Genomic DNA, 12,715 nt, shown 5'->3' on the forward strand with positions numbered 1-12,715 from the left:
GACGGGCGAGAGCGGAGAAAGAGGCCAGGCGGTCCGGGCCCGGGGGGCGCCCTGAGGCGCGGGGACGCCGGCGGGCCGACCCGCAGCCTGCCGCCACCGCCCGCCGCCGGCCGGGCCCCGCCACCGCCGCCCGCGGGGCTCCTCGGCGCAGCCGCCGGGGCCGGGGGAGCATGAGCCCCGGGACCCGCCGGGGGACGGCCCGGGCCCGGCCCGGGATCTAGACAGCCGTGGGGGAGGGGAGCCGCCCTCGCGCGGCGCCGCTGCAGGACCGCGGCGCTCGACGCCGCCGTGCCGGCCGCGGGCCGCCGCTGTTTCCCCCTCGCATTGTGCTTCAGTGAAGTGGAGTAAGATGTCTACTAGGACCCCGCTGCCGACGGTGAATGAACGAGACACTGAGAACGTAAGTGGCCTGGGCGTTCGCGGGCCGCCCCGGGCGGAGCGCGACAGCAGCCTCGCCGTCGGCCGCGGCGCCGGGCGCTCTGGGAGCGGAGGGCAGGCCGGAGGCAGCGGGCGGAGCGTTTCCTGGGGAGGGCAGCCGTTCGGCCGCGCGTGCGGGGCCGCGCGGCGTCCTGTTTGTGACTCGAGCCGGGCCGCGGCGGTTCCGTCGGCGTCTGGGGAGGTTGGGGTGCCGCGTCGTGCGGGTGGCCGGAGCTCCGCGGTGTTTAGTGCTTCTTGCACCCAGACTCTCGCTCCGAGTTGGGCAGACAGCTCTGGAGAGCCGGTCGGGTTAGAAACGTGTCCGCGGTGCCTGTTGAAGGTAACTCATGGGGTCAAGCGGACCGTCCGCTGTGCCTCCTTGTTTGAGACGACCGTCGCTAAGACCAGGTGCCCGCCGAGGAGTCCCGGCGGCCCCGTGGACGGCGCTGCAGAGCCGTTCGGGAGAGGGGTGCTCAGAGCGCGCGCGGACTGCGGGGAGGGCGGCTCCGTTTCCGCACGAATCTGTCTGGAAGGGGTTGGTAAGCCTTTTGGGAGGAAGAGGCGAGCTAAGGCTGCCCTGCCGCTCGCGGCCTGGCTGAGGGACGCCGCTCTCGGCTCCGCGGGGGAGAGTGGCTGAGGGGGGCTCTCAGGCCCCTGCGGCGCTCACGCCCTGGGATTCTGTATGAGGAGCCTTTGATTTTGTTCCTGTAACCCTTTCAGAAAGGCCAGGAGGAGCATTTTTAGGGAATGACAACTTGTAGGAATTCCGTTGGAGAAGTGTTGACTGTCCGAGTGCCTTCTGAACCCTTCTCTGGCGCTGGGTTCAGAACCTCCGATCTAGCTGAGTTATCTTCGGTAAAACATCTAGGAAGTAACTCGTAAACAAGCTTCGCTGGCCTTTCCTTGTAAGTGTTGTGAGGTAGTTCCTGGCAAGAAAATGCTGTCACCTAGGAAGAGCCTCCTCACTCTGCCTAAGGCAGTTTTCCTGCTTTCAGTAACGTCCTGAGACAGTGTGGCCTAGTGGTATCAAATACCTTCATTTTAATCTTCAAAATGCCACTTCTTTGCTGGATACCTATTAGGTGATGTAATCTGTTTATGTAAACCTTGGTCTAAAGCATGCCTCTAGTAACTTAATGTATAGTATTTAATGGTCTTTAACCTGGTCAGTAAGTAGTACGCGGCTGTACGTTCCTTTCCCTGAGATGGATTAGAAAATTACACAAAGAGTGAGTAATAGAAATTGTAGACTAGGTGAGTCAGTGAACTCACTTTCTTGTAGACCTTTTGAAGAACCTATTTCTGACCTCATCATTTTCCTGTTCTTTGACTGCCCTGTAGAGTGGAGCAAGTAAAAAAGTGAATTGATTAGCTTTGATCATTGACTTTCATTCAGAGAAGCAAAATCTTACATTGAACCAGAGCAGGAGCTCTATACTTCCTCAATAAACTCAACCCAAAAACAATCAAAACAGATTTGTAATAATGAAGGATTTACACCAATGGGTCTTTACCGTGTTCTGTGGAGAATTTGTTGAATTATGTTGTAATTTTTTTGTTTCATTAGAAATTACTAGCTTTAGTCTTTAAAAACAACGTAGGGTATAGAGTGTGCCTTTATTTTCATGAAATGTATTTAAAATGGCATGTTTGACAGCGTTAAAATCAGAGGTTTCCAGCACTTAATTGCATTAACTCACCATGCTCTGTTCCATTTTTAACTCTGGTATTGGCATGTTCTGGAAGTAGTTGCATGTCTTTTGCAGTGTGATGCTCTTGTATCAGTGTTATACGTCTGGCATATACCATGTTATTTACCTATCATTACTAAACTAGGTTATTAGACTTCCTGCTGATTGAATGGTGAGGGTACAAGAATGATTGAGAGCTCTGAGTCTCTTGAGCAACTCTTTTGTTAAAGTCAGGTTTATTGAGAGAGAACATTGACTCTTGAAGTGTACAGTTTGATGCGTTTTGATACCATCACAGTCAAGGTGTAGACATTTCCATTCCCCAAAAAGGTCCCTTGTGGCCCCTTTCCCAGTTAGTCTTCTCTCCCTTCCCCCAGCCCCTGGCAACCACTGATTTGTTATCTGTCCCTATGGTTTTACCTTTTCTAGAATGTTGTATAAATGGAGAGTGTATAATCTTGTGTCTGGCACCTTTCATTTAGCGTCATACTTTTGAGATTTATTCGTGGTTGTGTGCATATCAGTAGTTCATTCCTTTTTATTGCTGAGTAGTAAGTAGTTCATTAGGTATACCAGAGATTTTTAAAAAAAATTTTATTGAGGTCATAATAGTTTATAACATTGTGAAATTTCAGTTGTACATTGTTATTTGTCACTCACCATATAAATGTACCCCTTTACCCCTTATGGCCACTCCCCCCAACCCCTTCCCCTTTGGTAACCACCAATCCCTTCTCTTTGTCCATTTACTAGTTTATCTTCCACATATGAGTGAAATCATATGGTGTTTGTCTTTCTCTGTCTGGCTTATTTCGCTTAACATAATACCCTCAAGGTCCACCCATGTTGTTGCGAATGGAATGATTTTGTCCTTTTTTATAGCTGAGTAGTGGTCCATGGTGTATGTGTGTATGCATGTACATATATATATCTCTCTCACATCTTCTTTATCCAGTCATCAGTCACTGGGCACTTGGGTTGCTTCCACTTCTTGGCTATTGTGAATAATGCTGCAATGGACATAGGGGTGCATTAGTCTCTTTGAATTGTTGATTTCAAGTTTTTTGGATAAATACCCAGTGGTGGGATGGCTGGGTCATATGATATTTCAATTTTTAATTTTTTGAGACATCTCTATACTGTTTTCCATAGTGGCTGCACCAGTTTGCATTTGCACCAGCAGTGTGTGAGGGTTCCCTTTTCTCCACACCCTCTCCAACACTTGTTATTTCTCATCCTGTTAAGTATAGCCATTCTGACGAGTGTGAAGTGATATTTCATTGTACTTTTGATTTGTATTTCCCTGAGATTAGTGATGTCAAACATCTTATGTGTGCCTATTGGCCATCTGCATATCTTCTTTAGAAAAATGTTCACATCCTCTGCCCGTTGTTTTGATCAGGTTGCTTATTTTTTGTTGTTGTTGAGTTGTATGAGTTTCTTTATGTGTTTTGGAGATTAACCCCTTGTAAGATATACGATTTGCAAATATTTTCTTTTAGTTGGTGGGTTGTCTTTTTCGTTTTGTCCTGGTTTCCTTTGCCTTGCAGAAGCTCTTTACTCTGATGAAGTCCCACTTGTTTATTTTTTCTTTTATTTCCCTTGCCGGAGTAGACATGGTATTCAAAAAGATCTTCTAACACCAATGTCAAAGAGTATACTGCCTGTATTTTCTTTTGGGAGTTCTATGGTTTCAAGTCTTACCTTCAAGTCTTTGATCCATTTTGAGTTAATTTTTGCTTATGGTGGAAGATAATGGTCTCTTTTTGTTCTTTTGCATGTGGCTGTCCAGTTTTCCAAACACCATTTATTGAAGAGCTTTCCTTTCTCCATTGTATGTTCTTGGCTCCTTTGTCGAAAAATAGCTGTCCGTGCATGTGTGGTTTTATTTCTGGGCTTTCAATTCTGTTCCATTGATCTGTGCGCCTGTTTTTGTACCAGTACCATGCTGTTTTGATCACTAGGCTTGTACTATATTTTGAAGTCAGAGATTGTGATGCCTCCAGTTTTGCTCATTTTTCTGAGGATTGCTTTAGCTATTCTGGGTCTTTGGTTACCCCATATGAATTTTAGGATTCTTTGTTCTGTTTCTGTGAAGAATGTCATTGGGATTCTGATTGGGATTGCATTGAATCTGTAGATTGCTTTAGGTAGTATGGACATTTTAACTATGTTTATTCTTCCAATCCATGTGCATGGAATATCTTTCCATTTCTTTATGTCATCATCGGTTTCTTTCAATAACTTTTTATAGTTTTCATTGTATAGGTCTTTCACCTCCTTGATTAAATTTATTCCTAGATATTTTATTCCTTCTGTTGCCATTGTAAATGGCATTGTATTCTTGAATTCTCTATTAGCTCGTTATTAGAGTATAGAAATTCAGCTGACTTGTAAATTGATTCTGTACTCTGCAACTTTGCTGTAGTTGTTGATTATTTCTAGTAGTTTTACCACAGTTTTTTTAGTCCATTCACCAGTTGATGGACATTTTGGCTATTATGACTAGAACATCTTTGTCTTTCTATTTTGTAAAAAGACTTTCTGTTTTGCTTACCCTAGGAATCTTATTTAAATTATTTATTTTATGTTTAAATTATATATACCTGTGATAAGAATGTTGCTTGTAGATCAAGAATAATAAAAGGCAGATAATTTGCAACAAGAATATTATCTTCATCCTAGTACACTACTCTATTTTCGTGTGTTTGATTTCCAAATATGAATTTCCACCTTTTGCTGATGAGTCTGATATACTGTTATCAAGTCATTTTATAACTCAAAAGGACTAGTCAGACAGTCTGACCTAATAAAGATAAGAGAGGTGACAGGAGCTGCTTTTGACCACTCACTATTTAGTAGCAAAGCCTCTGCTAGGCCCCAGATCTCCAGCTCAGTCCCCTCTGCTTTTTTGTACCAGCCTGTTTCTCAAAAGCTTATGTACTAATTATTCAACTAGGGAGATAAGGTTGTACCAATACACAGAGTATATTTAACAAAATATTTTTTAAAATCTTATTTTATAGAAAATTTCAAACAAATAATTAGAATTCAATAAGTATTTATCAATGGTTCTCCACCAGGGACAATTTTGCCCCCAGGGGGACATTTTACAACGTCCAGAGACATTTTTGGTTGTCACAGCTGAAGAGGATTGCTACTGACTGGGAATGCTGCTGAACGTTTTACAGTACACAAGACAGCACCCCCCTTCTCCCAACAAAGAACTTTCTGGTCCAAAATGTCAGTAGTGCCAGGGTTGAGGAACCCGGGTATATAGATAGCCACCAGGTACTCCACAGCTAAATGGCCAGTCCTGTTTCATTTGTTGTCTCCCCAAGAAGCAAATTCAGTATGTCGTATCATTTCATCTCTAAAGCTCTTGGAAGAGATAAAGCTTCTTTTAATTTTTTTGGTTTCTGTGAGGAAGATTGGCCCTGAGCTATCCTCTGTTGCCAGTCTTCCTCCTTTTGCTTGAGAAAGAGTGTTGCTGAGCTAACATCTGTGCCACTCTTCCTCTGTTTTATGTGGGAGCAGTGCTACGTCTGCACCCAGGATCTGAACCTGGGAACCCCGGGCTGCTGAAGCAGAGCATGCGAACTTAACCACTGTGCCACTGGGCTGGCCCTGAGATAAAGCTGCTTTTAAAAAAAAAATGTAATCATAATCCCTTTATCATAAGTTCTTAAATATCCAGTCAGTGTTCAAATTTCCTCTGTTGTCTACTTTTTTAGCACTCTGTTGAAGGGTCCATATATTACAGTTGGCTAATATGTGAAATAAGATGCTTTTTAATGGCAACAAAAAAGTTTGCATTCTAGTTTATTTTCTACGGTTGACTTGTGTAGAGCCATTGACAAATCCTGTTTATATACTCGTAAAGTTAGAAATGTATTTTTCACTTAAATTTCAAACCATATGACACATTGTAAGCCTGGCTTATTTGCCAAAGTACCAGAGGCCCCAGGGCTTTGCCATTTATTTAATAGCTCCTGGTGTGTATGCACCATGTACTTACTTATTATTAGTTAATGCAGACAGTCATCAGAATTTCTTATCTCTCTGAAATAAACTGATGGTGTATTGTTTAGCTAACTATTGATTATGTAAGACTATTATTAACCTCTTCAAATTTGAGTGCCTACTCTGTGTATGACACTGTACTTAGGTGCCATAGAGGATATACCTAGGAACCATATCACTCCTGCTCTTTAGGACTTCGCAGTGCCTGCAGAACAAAGTACGCTGAACTCTGTGAAACCGTTTGTAAACTCTCAAACTGAAGCAAACACAAGAATCACCTGGAGGGCTTATCAAAGTGCTGATTGCTGGGCCCCACCTGCAAACCTTGATTATATCATTGGGGCGCTAGGGTTTGCAGTTCTAACAAGTTCCCAGGTGGTACTGATGCTGCAGGTTCAGGGGCCACACTTTAAGAATTGCTGCCTTAGAGTGGATACCAGGGGAAAGGTGGGGTGGGGGGTAGGCACAAAGGGTGAAGTGGTGCACCTACAACATGACTGACAAACATTAATGTACAATTGAAATTTCACAAGATTGTAACCTATCAATAACTCAATTAAAAAAAAAAAGAATTGCTGCCTTAGTATTCAGTGAAGGCTTACCAAATAAACTATATTTCTTTAGATTGTATTGTGACTATAGAAGAGAGATTTCCAGCAGATTCAATAATTTTCAGGTTTCGTGAGTTGTTTTTTTTTGAGGAAGATCAGCCCTAAGCTAACATCTGCCGCCAATCCTCCTCTTTTTGCTGAGGAAGACTGACCCTGAGCTAACATCCGTGCCCATCTTCCTCTACTTTATATGTGGGACGCCTACCACAGCATGGCTTGCCAAGCGGTGCCATGTCTGCACCCAGGATCTGAACCAGCGAATCCCGGGCCGCTGAAGTGGAACATGCACACTTAAGCACTGTGCCACCGGGCTGGCCCACTATGAGTTTTTAAAATTGGTTCTTTCTAAGAAAGTGTGGTTATGGAGAATAAGAATAAAAATAGTTACCATTTGTTGATCATTTACTATATATCAACAGTAGTAAGTACTTTATATAACATTTTATTTAAAATATGTAGTATAATTTCATTTAATCTGCATTTTAACTTCCAAGCACAGCTGTTTATTGAATCAAGCTGTTTGGGCCTTTAAAAAAAAGTTGAGGGGCTGGCCTGGTGGCATAGTGGTTGAGTTTGCATGCTCCACTTTGGCAGCCTGGGGTTTGTGGGTTCATATTCCGGGCACAAACCTATACATGGCTCATCAAGTTGTGCTGTGGCAGCATCCCACATATAAAATAGAGGAAGATTGTCAACAGATGTTAGCTCAGGGCCAATCGTTGTCACCACAAAAAAAGTTGATCTCTGAAGAATTAATATTTTTTTATTGGGTCAAAGTGTTTGGGAAAAGATCTTAGAGACTTCAATTTGAGGGTGATTCTTGTTTTTTCTGTATGTAAATTAGGTGAAGGTAGAAATTTGCCGTGAGTAGAAAATTGGTCATTTTGATTATTTATGTAGCACATGATTATTTACATTGTAATAACTTTTAGGAAACTTATACATAGCTTAATGTAGATTAGTAGTACTTGTTATCTTTAACTTCAAAGAAGATTGTTCTAGATTCTAAGATATAGACAAATTTTTATCCCTGGAATTTGTTCCCAAGCTGGAATAAGAGTCAGGGAATGTGACCCCTTCTTATCACCACTGGGAGGATTAAGGCAGAAATTCGCTTGTTTTGCATTCTTGTTTTGTTTTGTTTTTTGCTGAGGGAGATTCGCCCTGAGCTAACGTTTGTTGTCAATCTTCCTCTTTTTGCTTAAGGAAGATTTGCCCTGAGCTAACATCTGTGCCCATATTTGTCTATTTTGTATGTGAGTTGCTGCCACAACGTGGCCGCTGATGAGTGGTGTAGGTCCACTCCTGGGAACCAAACCCAGGCAGCCCAAGCAGAGCGTGCCAAACTTAACCACTAGGCCACAGTGCTGGCCCCCTTTACATCCATTTTAAACTTTCAAATTAAACCTGAAGGAGAAAACAAATCTCTTCCCTGGGAATCTCCCAGCTTTAAAGTTGTCTTACACAAGAATTTAAAGAATGTGCTTGGAGTTGATTTGCAAGTAGTAATAAGGGGTTTGTGCTGACCCACGTGCACCTGCCTGTACAGTAATTGAAAGGGTGGAAGTTGGCACTGGAAGAAGAGAACTTTTCTTGGGGAGTCCACCTTCTTCTTCAAGCTAGAGTTCCTTAGCACTGCGCTCTAACCACCTGAGCTGCTGAGCCATGGTTAGTCTTATAGTAATGTTATGGGGACTAGATAAGGCATTGTTTTGTGGGTTACATGTTTTGTGGGTGTTCAAAGTTGAAGCTTGAACCAAGTAGATAGAAGGTGTTTTGTTTGTGTTTCTTGCTAATAGTTAGGCAGTTGCTTTTGAGGGGAGTTTAAATATTGTGGGATTTGTGTTACGGACATTTTACCTGAAAATCTGTATTGGTAGAATTTAATATAAAATTTGAATAAGCTGAACCCAAAGGTTTTTATTGCAGAATTTTATATAACACTATTCTTTATGTAGTTAGTACATTTATGATTTCATTGACTACAATAGCAGATTCTAGGATGAGAATCCTGGAGAGGAGTAGATTAGAATAACTTTCTAACTCAGCCTTTTGCCCTTAGACTTATTCTTTATCCAGAAGAATAATTTAAACTGGGGCAAGCAGCTTTTGTTGTTGAAGGCATTTGAAGTGTTCTTGATAGCATTCTGTTCACATACTATCTCCTTGTCTTCCTTCCCTTGCTTCGCCCTCCCTATCCTAGGCCTGCCTTGGTACCCATAGGCATCTATTAGCTTTACTAGTAGAATAGACTAAAGGAGCGTATGTCTTCTCTTTTTTTTTTTTTGAGGAAGATTAGCCCTGAGCTAACATCTGCCACCAATCCTCCTCTTTTTGCTGAGGAAGACTGGCCCTGAGCTAACATCCGTGCTCATCTTCCTCTACTTTATATGTGGGATGCCTCCCACAGCATGGCTTGCCAGCCTCTAAGAAATCTTTTTTAAAAAAAAGTTTTCTTTTTTGGTGTATGCATGTCTAGAGTATATTCTCATTTGTATCTTCTGGTTGTGTAATGACTTATATTCTATGGCTCTTTTATATATGGACAAAATTTTTAAGAACTAATACATAATATATAAAATGGAGTGCATTCCCCATTCATTTTTCTTACTGCTTTTTTCTTTTCGTTTTTTTTCTTTTCTTTTCTTTTCTTTTTTTTTGCTGAGGAAGACTGGCCCTGAGCTAACATCTGTGCCCATCTTCCTCTACTTTATATGTGGAATGCCCACCACAGCATGGCTTGACAAGCACTGCATAAGTTCGTACCCAGGATCTGAACCTGTGAACCCTCGGCCACCGAAGTGGAACGTGCGAACTTAACCACTGCACCACCAGGCCAGCCCCCCTTATTGCTTCTTACATTAGTGTTGATATGGCCCCTCTAACAGTTAGTAGTACTTTGGCTGAAAAGCATAAAAACCTAACATGACAACTTAACTAAATAGAGGTTTGTTTTTCTCACAAAAGAAATCTAGGCAGCTTCTAGCTTTGGTTCAGCAGTTGAGTAATATTGGAGCTGGTGGTTTTTAAAAATATTTTTTTGTCTTGGGCCATCCCCGTCGCATAGTGGTTAGGTTTGCTCAGTCTGCTTCAGCAGCTCAGGATCTGCAAGTTCGGATCCTGGGCGCAGACCTATGTACCACTCATCAAGCCATGCTGAGATGGCATCCTACATACAAAATAGAGGAAGATTGGCATAAATGTTAGCTCAGGGCCAGTCTGCCTCACACACACACACACACACATTTTTTGTCTTTTTTCTCATATTTGAGACCTTATGGCTATAGGAGATCTCATACAGCTCCAGCTGCTATGGTTGCATTCAAGGCAAGAGAAAGGAGGAGGGGGCTGTACTAGTGTATCTGTCTCCTTTTATGAGAAACACAAGGTTCTCCCAGAACCCTCCAGTAGACTTTCACTAATGAGAACTGGCCGGAACTAATCCACATGCTACCTCTCGCTGCAGGGAAGTTGGAGAAAACAGGAATTTAGCTGACAATGTTGCCTCCCCAAACACACACGTAGGTTCTCTGGAAATGAAGAAAGGAGGATTGGATATTGAGTAGCTAACTACAGTATTTACTCCATTCTCTAATACTATGTAGCAACTTAAACGTTTTACATTAAAGAGAGGGTTTAGTTTGAAAATGAATGCTTTATGAATTTGTTAATAATCCTTCTTTGGCTTGATTCTGCGTTATTTTCAGTATCAGTGTACATATTCTAGTTTTCATGGTGGATGAATTGGTATCAGCTCAATTCCATGGGAGGGAGAAGGATCACCACTCCTTTAAATTGTTTTGTGTGTGTGAGGAAGATTGGCCCTGAGCCAACATCTGTTGCCAGTCTTCCTCTTTGTGCTTGAGGAAGATTGTCAATGATCTGACATCCATGCCAATCTCCCTCTATTTTTTGTGGCATTCTTCCACAGCGTGGCTTGATGAACAGTGCTAGGTGCGTCCCCCAGATCCAAACCTGTGAACCTTGGGCCACCAAAGGAGAGCATACTAACTTAACCACTATGCCACTGGGCCGACTCCAGGACTCCTTTAAAATTTAAGAATTAAGTTCAACAGCTTTGAGTACCTGTTAAGTGCTTAGTGCTGCCACAAAATGTTGTAGATTGGCTACTGAAGAATTATATAACTTTTTTTTGTCCTCAGGTTGTTTATTGGCTCCTTAGGGAGAAGAAAATTCCATGCATGAAATAATTGGCTAACAGTACAAGAATTAAAAATTTTTGTTAAACTGTTTAGTATTGAGGGGCCAGCCCCATGGCCAAGTGGTTAAGTTCATGCACTCTCCTTCGGTGGCCCAGGGTTTCACCAGTTTGGATCCTGGGTGAGGATCCAGCACCAATTATCAGGCCATGCTAAGGCGGCATCCCACATGCCACAACTAGAAGGACCTACCAGCAAAATATACAACTGTGTACCTGGGGCGCTTTGGGGAGAATAAGAAAATATTTTTAAAAAAATGTTATTGACATTGAGTGCTATGATATAAGAATAAGAAACTTTTTCCTCTTTAGGGCCAATGATGAATGCATGGAAAAATAAAATGAAGGCCAAGGAGAAGCTGAAGTCAATTTAATTTGCTTCTGTTTTGAGAGAATTTTTTTAATTTAAACACATTAGACTTTTAAACTTAAGCACTTTATGTCAGGAAACATCAAACTAAATATGCTGAATTTAACCCTATTGGAATTTAACAAACATCAGATATTTCAGTCTGTTGTGTGAGTTTATAATCTAATGGTGAAATACAGGTTTCTTTCTGCTTTGTGTTATGGTTGTTTATTTGCATGAGTGTGTATTAGGTTAGGCTGCATTATGTTGTGGTAATACAAATGACCAAAATCTTAGTGGTTTTACACAGTAAAAAATCCTTGTTCACACAAATTTTGCCTGAGGGCTCATTGGCTCTATGAAGAGTGAGCTCCATGTCCAGGCCAATTTGATCCTGTGGCCCTCCATCTTTGGAGAGTGCTCAGGCTTCAGGAGAGCAGAAGACAGGGCTGGAGTCCAGCACTGGCAGTTAAATACTTTAGCGTGGGAATGACATGTCACTTTCACTTGCATCTCATTGGCCAAACGTAGGCACGTCGCTAGAGGGAAGTGTGTTTCTTTGCAGTCAGATTAATCCTCCACTAACTCAGAAGCAAAAGAGCCCATGTGGGGGATAGTAATATGGTCTACAACAAAGTAGCATAGTAGAGATAGATACATACAAAGTATCTCAGGAGCCCAAAGGAAAAGAAAATTCTGATAGAAAACAGGGAGAGTCATGGAAGGGCTTCATAAAGATGGTGAGAAATGATCCAAACATAAAGGAATGAGTAGGGTTTTAGGTTTGAAGAGAAGAAAGAGCACTCAAACTGAGGGAACAGGATCACACTAGAGAATAGTGGAGAGGAGGAAAGGATTAGATCGGAGAGGGCCTTGAATTCATTTAACATTCATTCAACAATAATGTATTGCACAGCTACTATGTACCAGGCACTGTTCTAAGTTCTCAGAATATCTGATAATGAACAAAACAGACAAAAATCCCCTTGTCCTCTTGAAAGTTACATGCTAATGGATGTAGTACTAAAGAGTTAGTCTTTTATTATAAGTAGATTGGGGAGTAAGCAAAGGTATAAACTTGGCGTAAGATATGAATCTTAAGATTCTTGCACCATTTCTATTTTACATGCAGTAAAAGACCGTTGATTTGCACAAAAGTTAATACTTTGTCTATTTAACTGTGCCTCCCTCTAGAAAACCTAATACATGAAAAGCTGAATTTATAAACCATGTAAATTAGAAAAATGTATGTTTACATTCCAAAAGCTTAACAAAAATTTTGGATAGTAGTATAATTTTTTTTTTTTTTTTTGAGCAAGATTAGCCCTGAGCTAACTGCTGCCAATCCTCCTCTTTTCATTGAGGAAGACTGGCCCTGAGCTAACATCCATGCCCATCTTCCTCT

The 12,715-nt window shown here is 42.0% G+C and overlaps 1 protein-coding gene across 16 annotated transcripts in view; it reads left to right on the top strand.

The window, feature by feature from the left end:
- Positions 1–265: 265 nt before the first annotated feature.
- MARK3 (microtubule affinity regulating kinase 3) overlaps positions 266–12,715 on the top strand; it is a 110,289-nt gene continuing 97,839 nt past the window's right edge. For all 16 annotated transcript variants that reach the window (XM_070514395.1, XM_070514387.1, XM_070514386.1 and 13 more), the window contains exon 1: positions 266–400. In XM_070514395.1, coding sequence (XP_070370496.1) covers positions 350–400 — 51 coding nt within the window. In that variant the 5' untranslated portion in view covers positions 266–349. The remainder of the gene's footprint in view (positions 401–12,715) is intronic.

This window comes from Equus asinus, chromosome 7 (assembly GCF_041296235.1).
Source record: "Equus asinus isolate D_3611 breed Donkey chromosome 7, EquAss-T2T_v2, whole genome shotgun sequence".
Classification (NCBI taxonomy): Eukaryota; Metazoa; Chordata; class Mammalia; order Perissodactyla; family Equidae; genus Equus; species Equus asinus.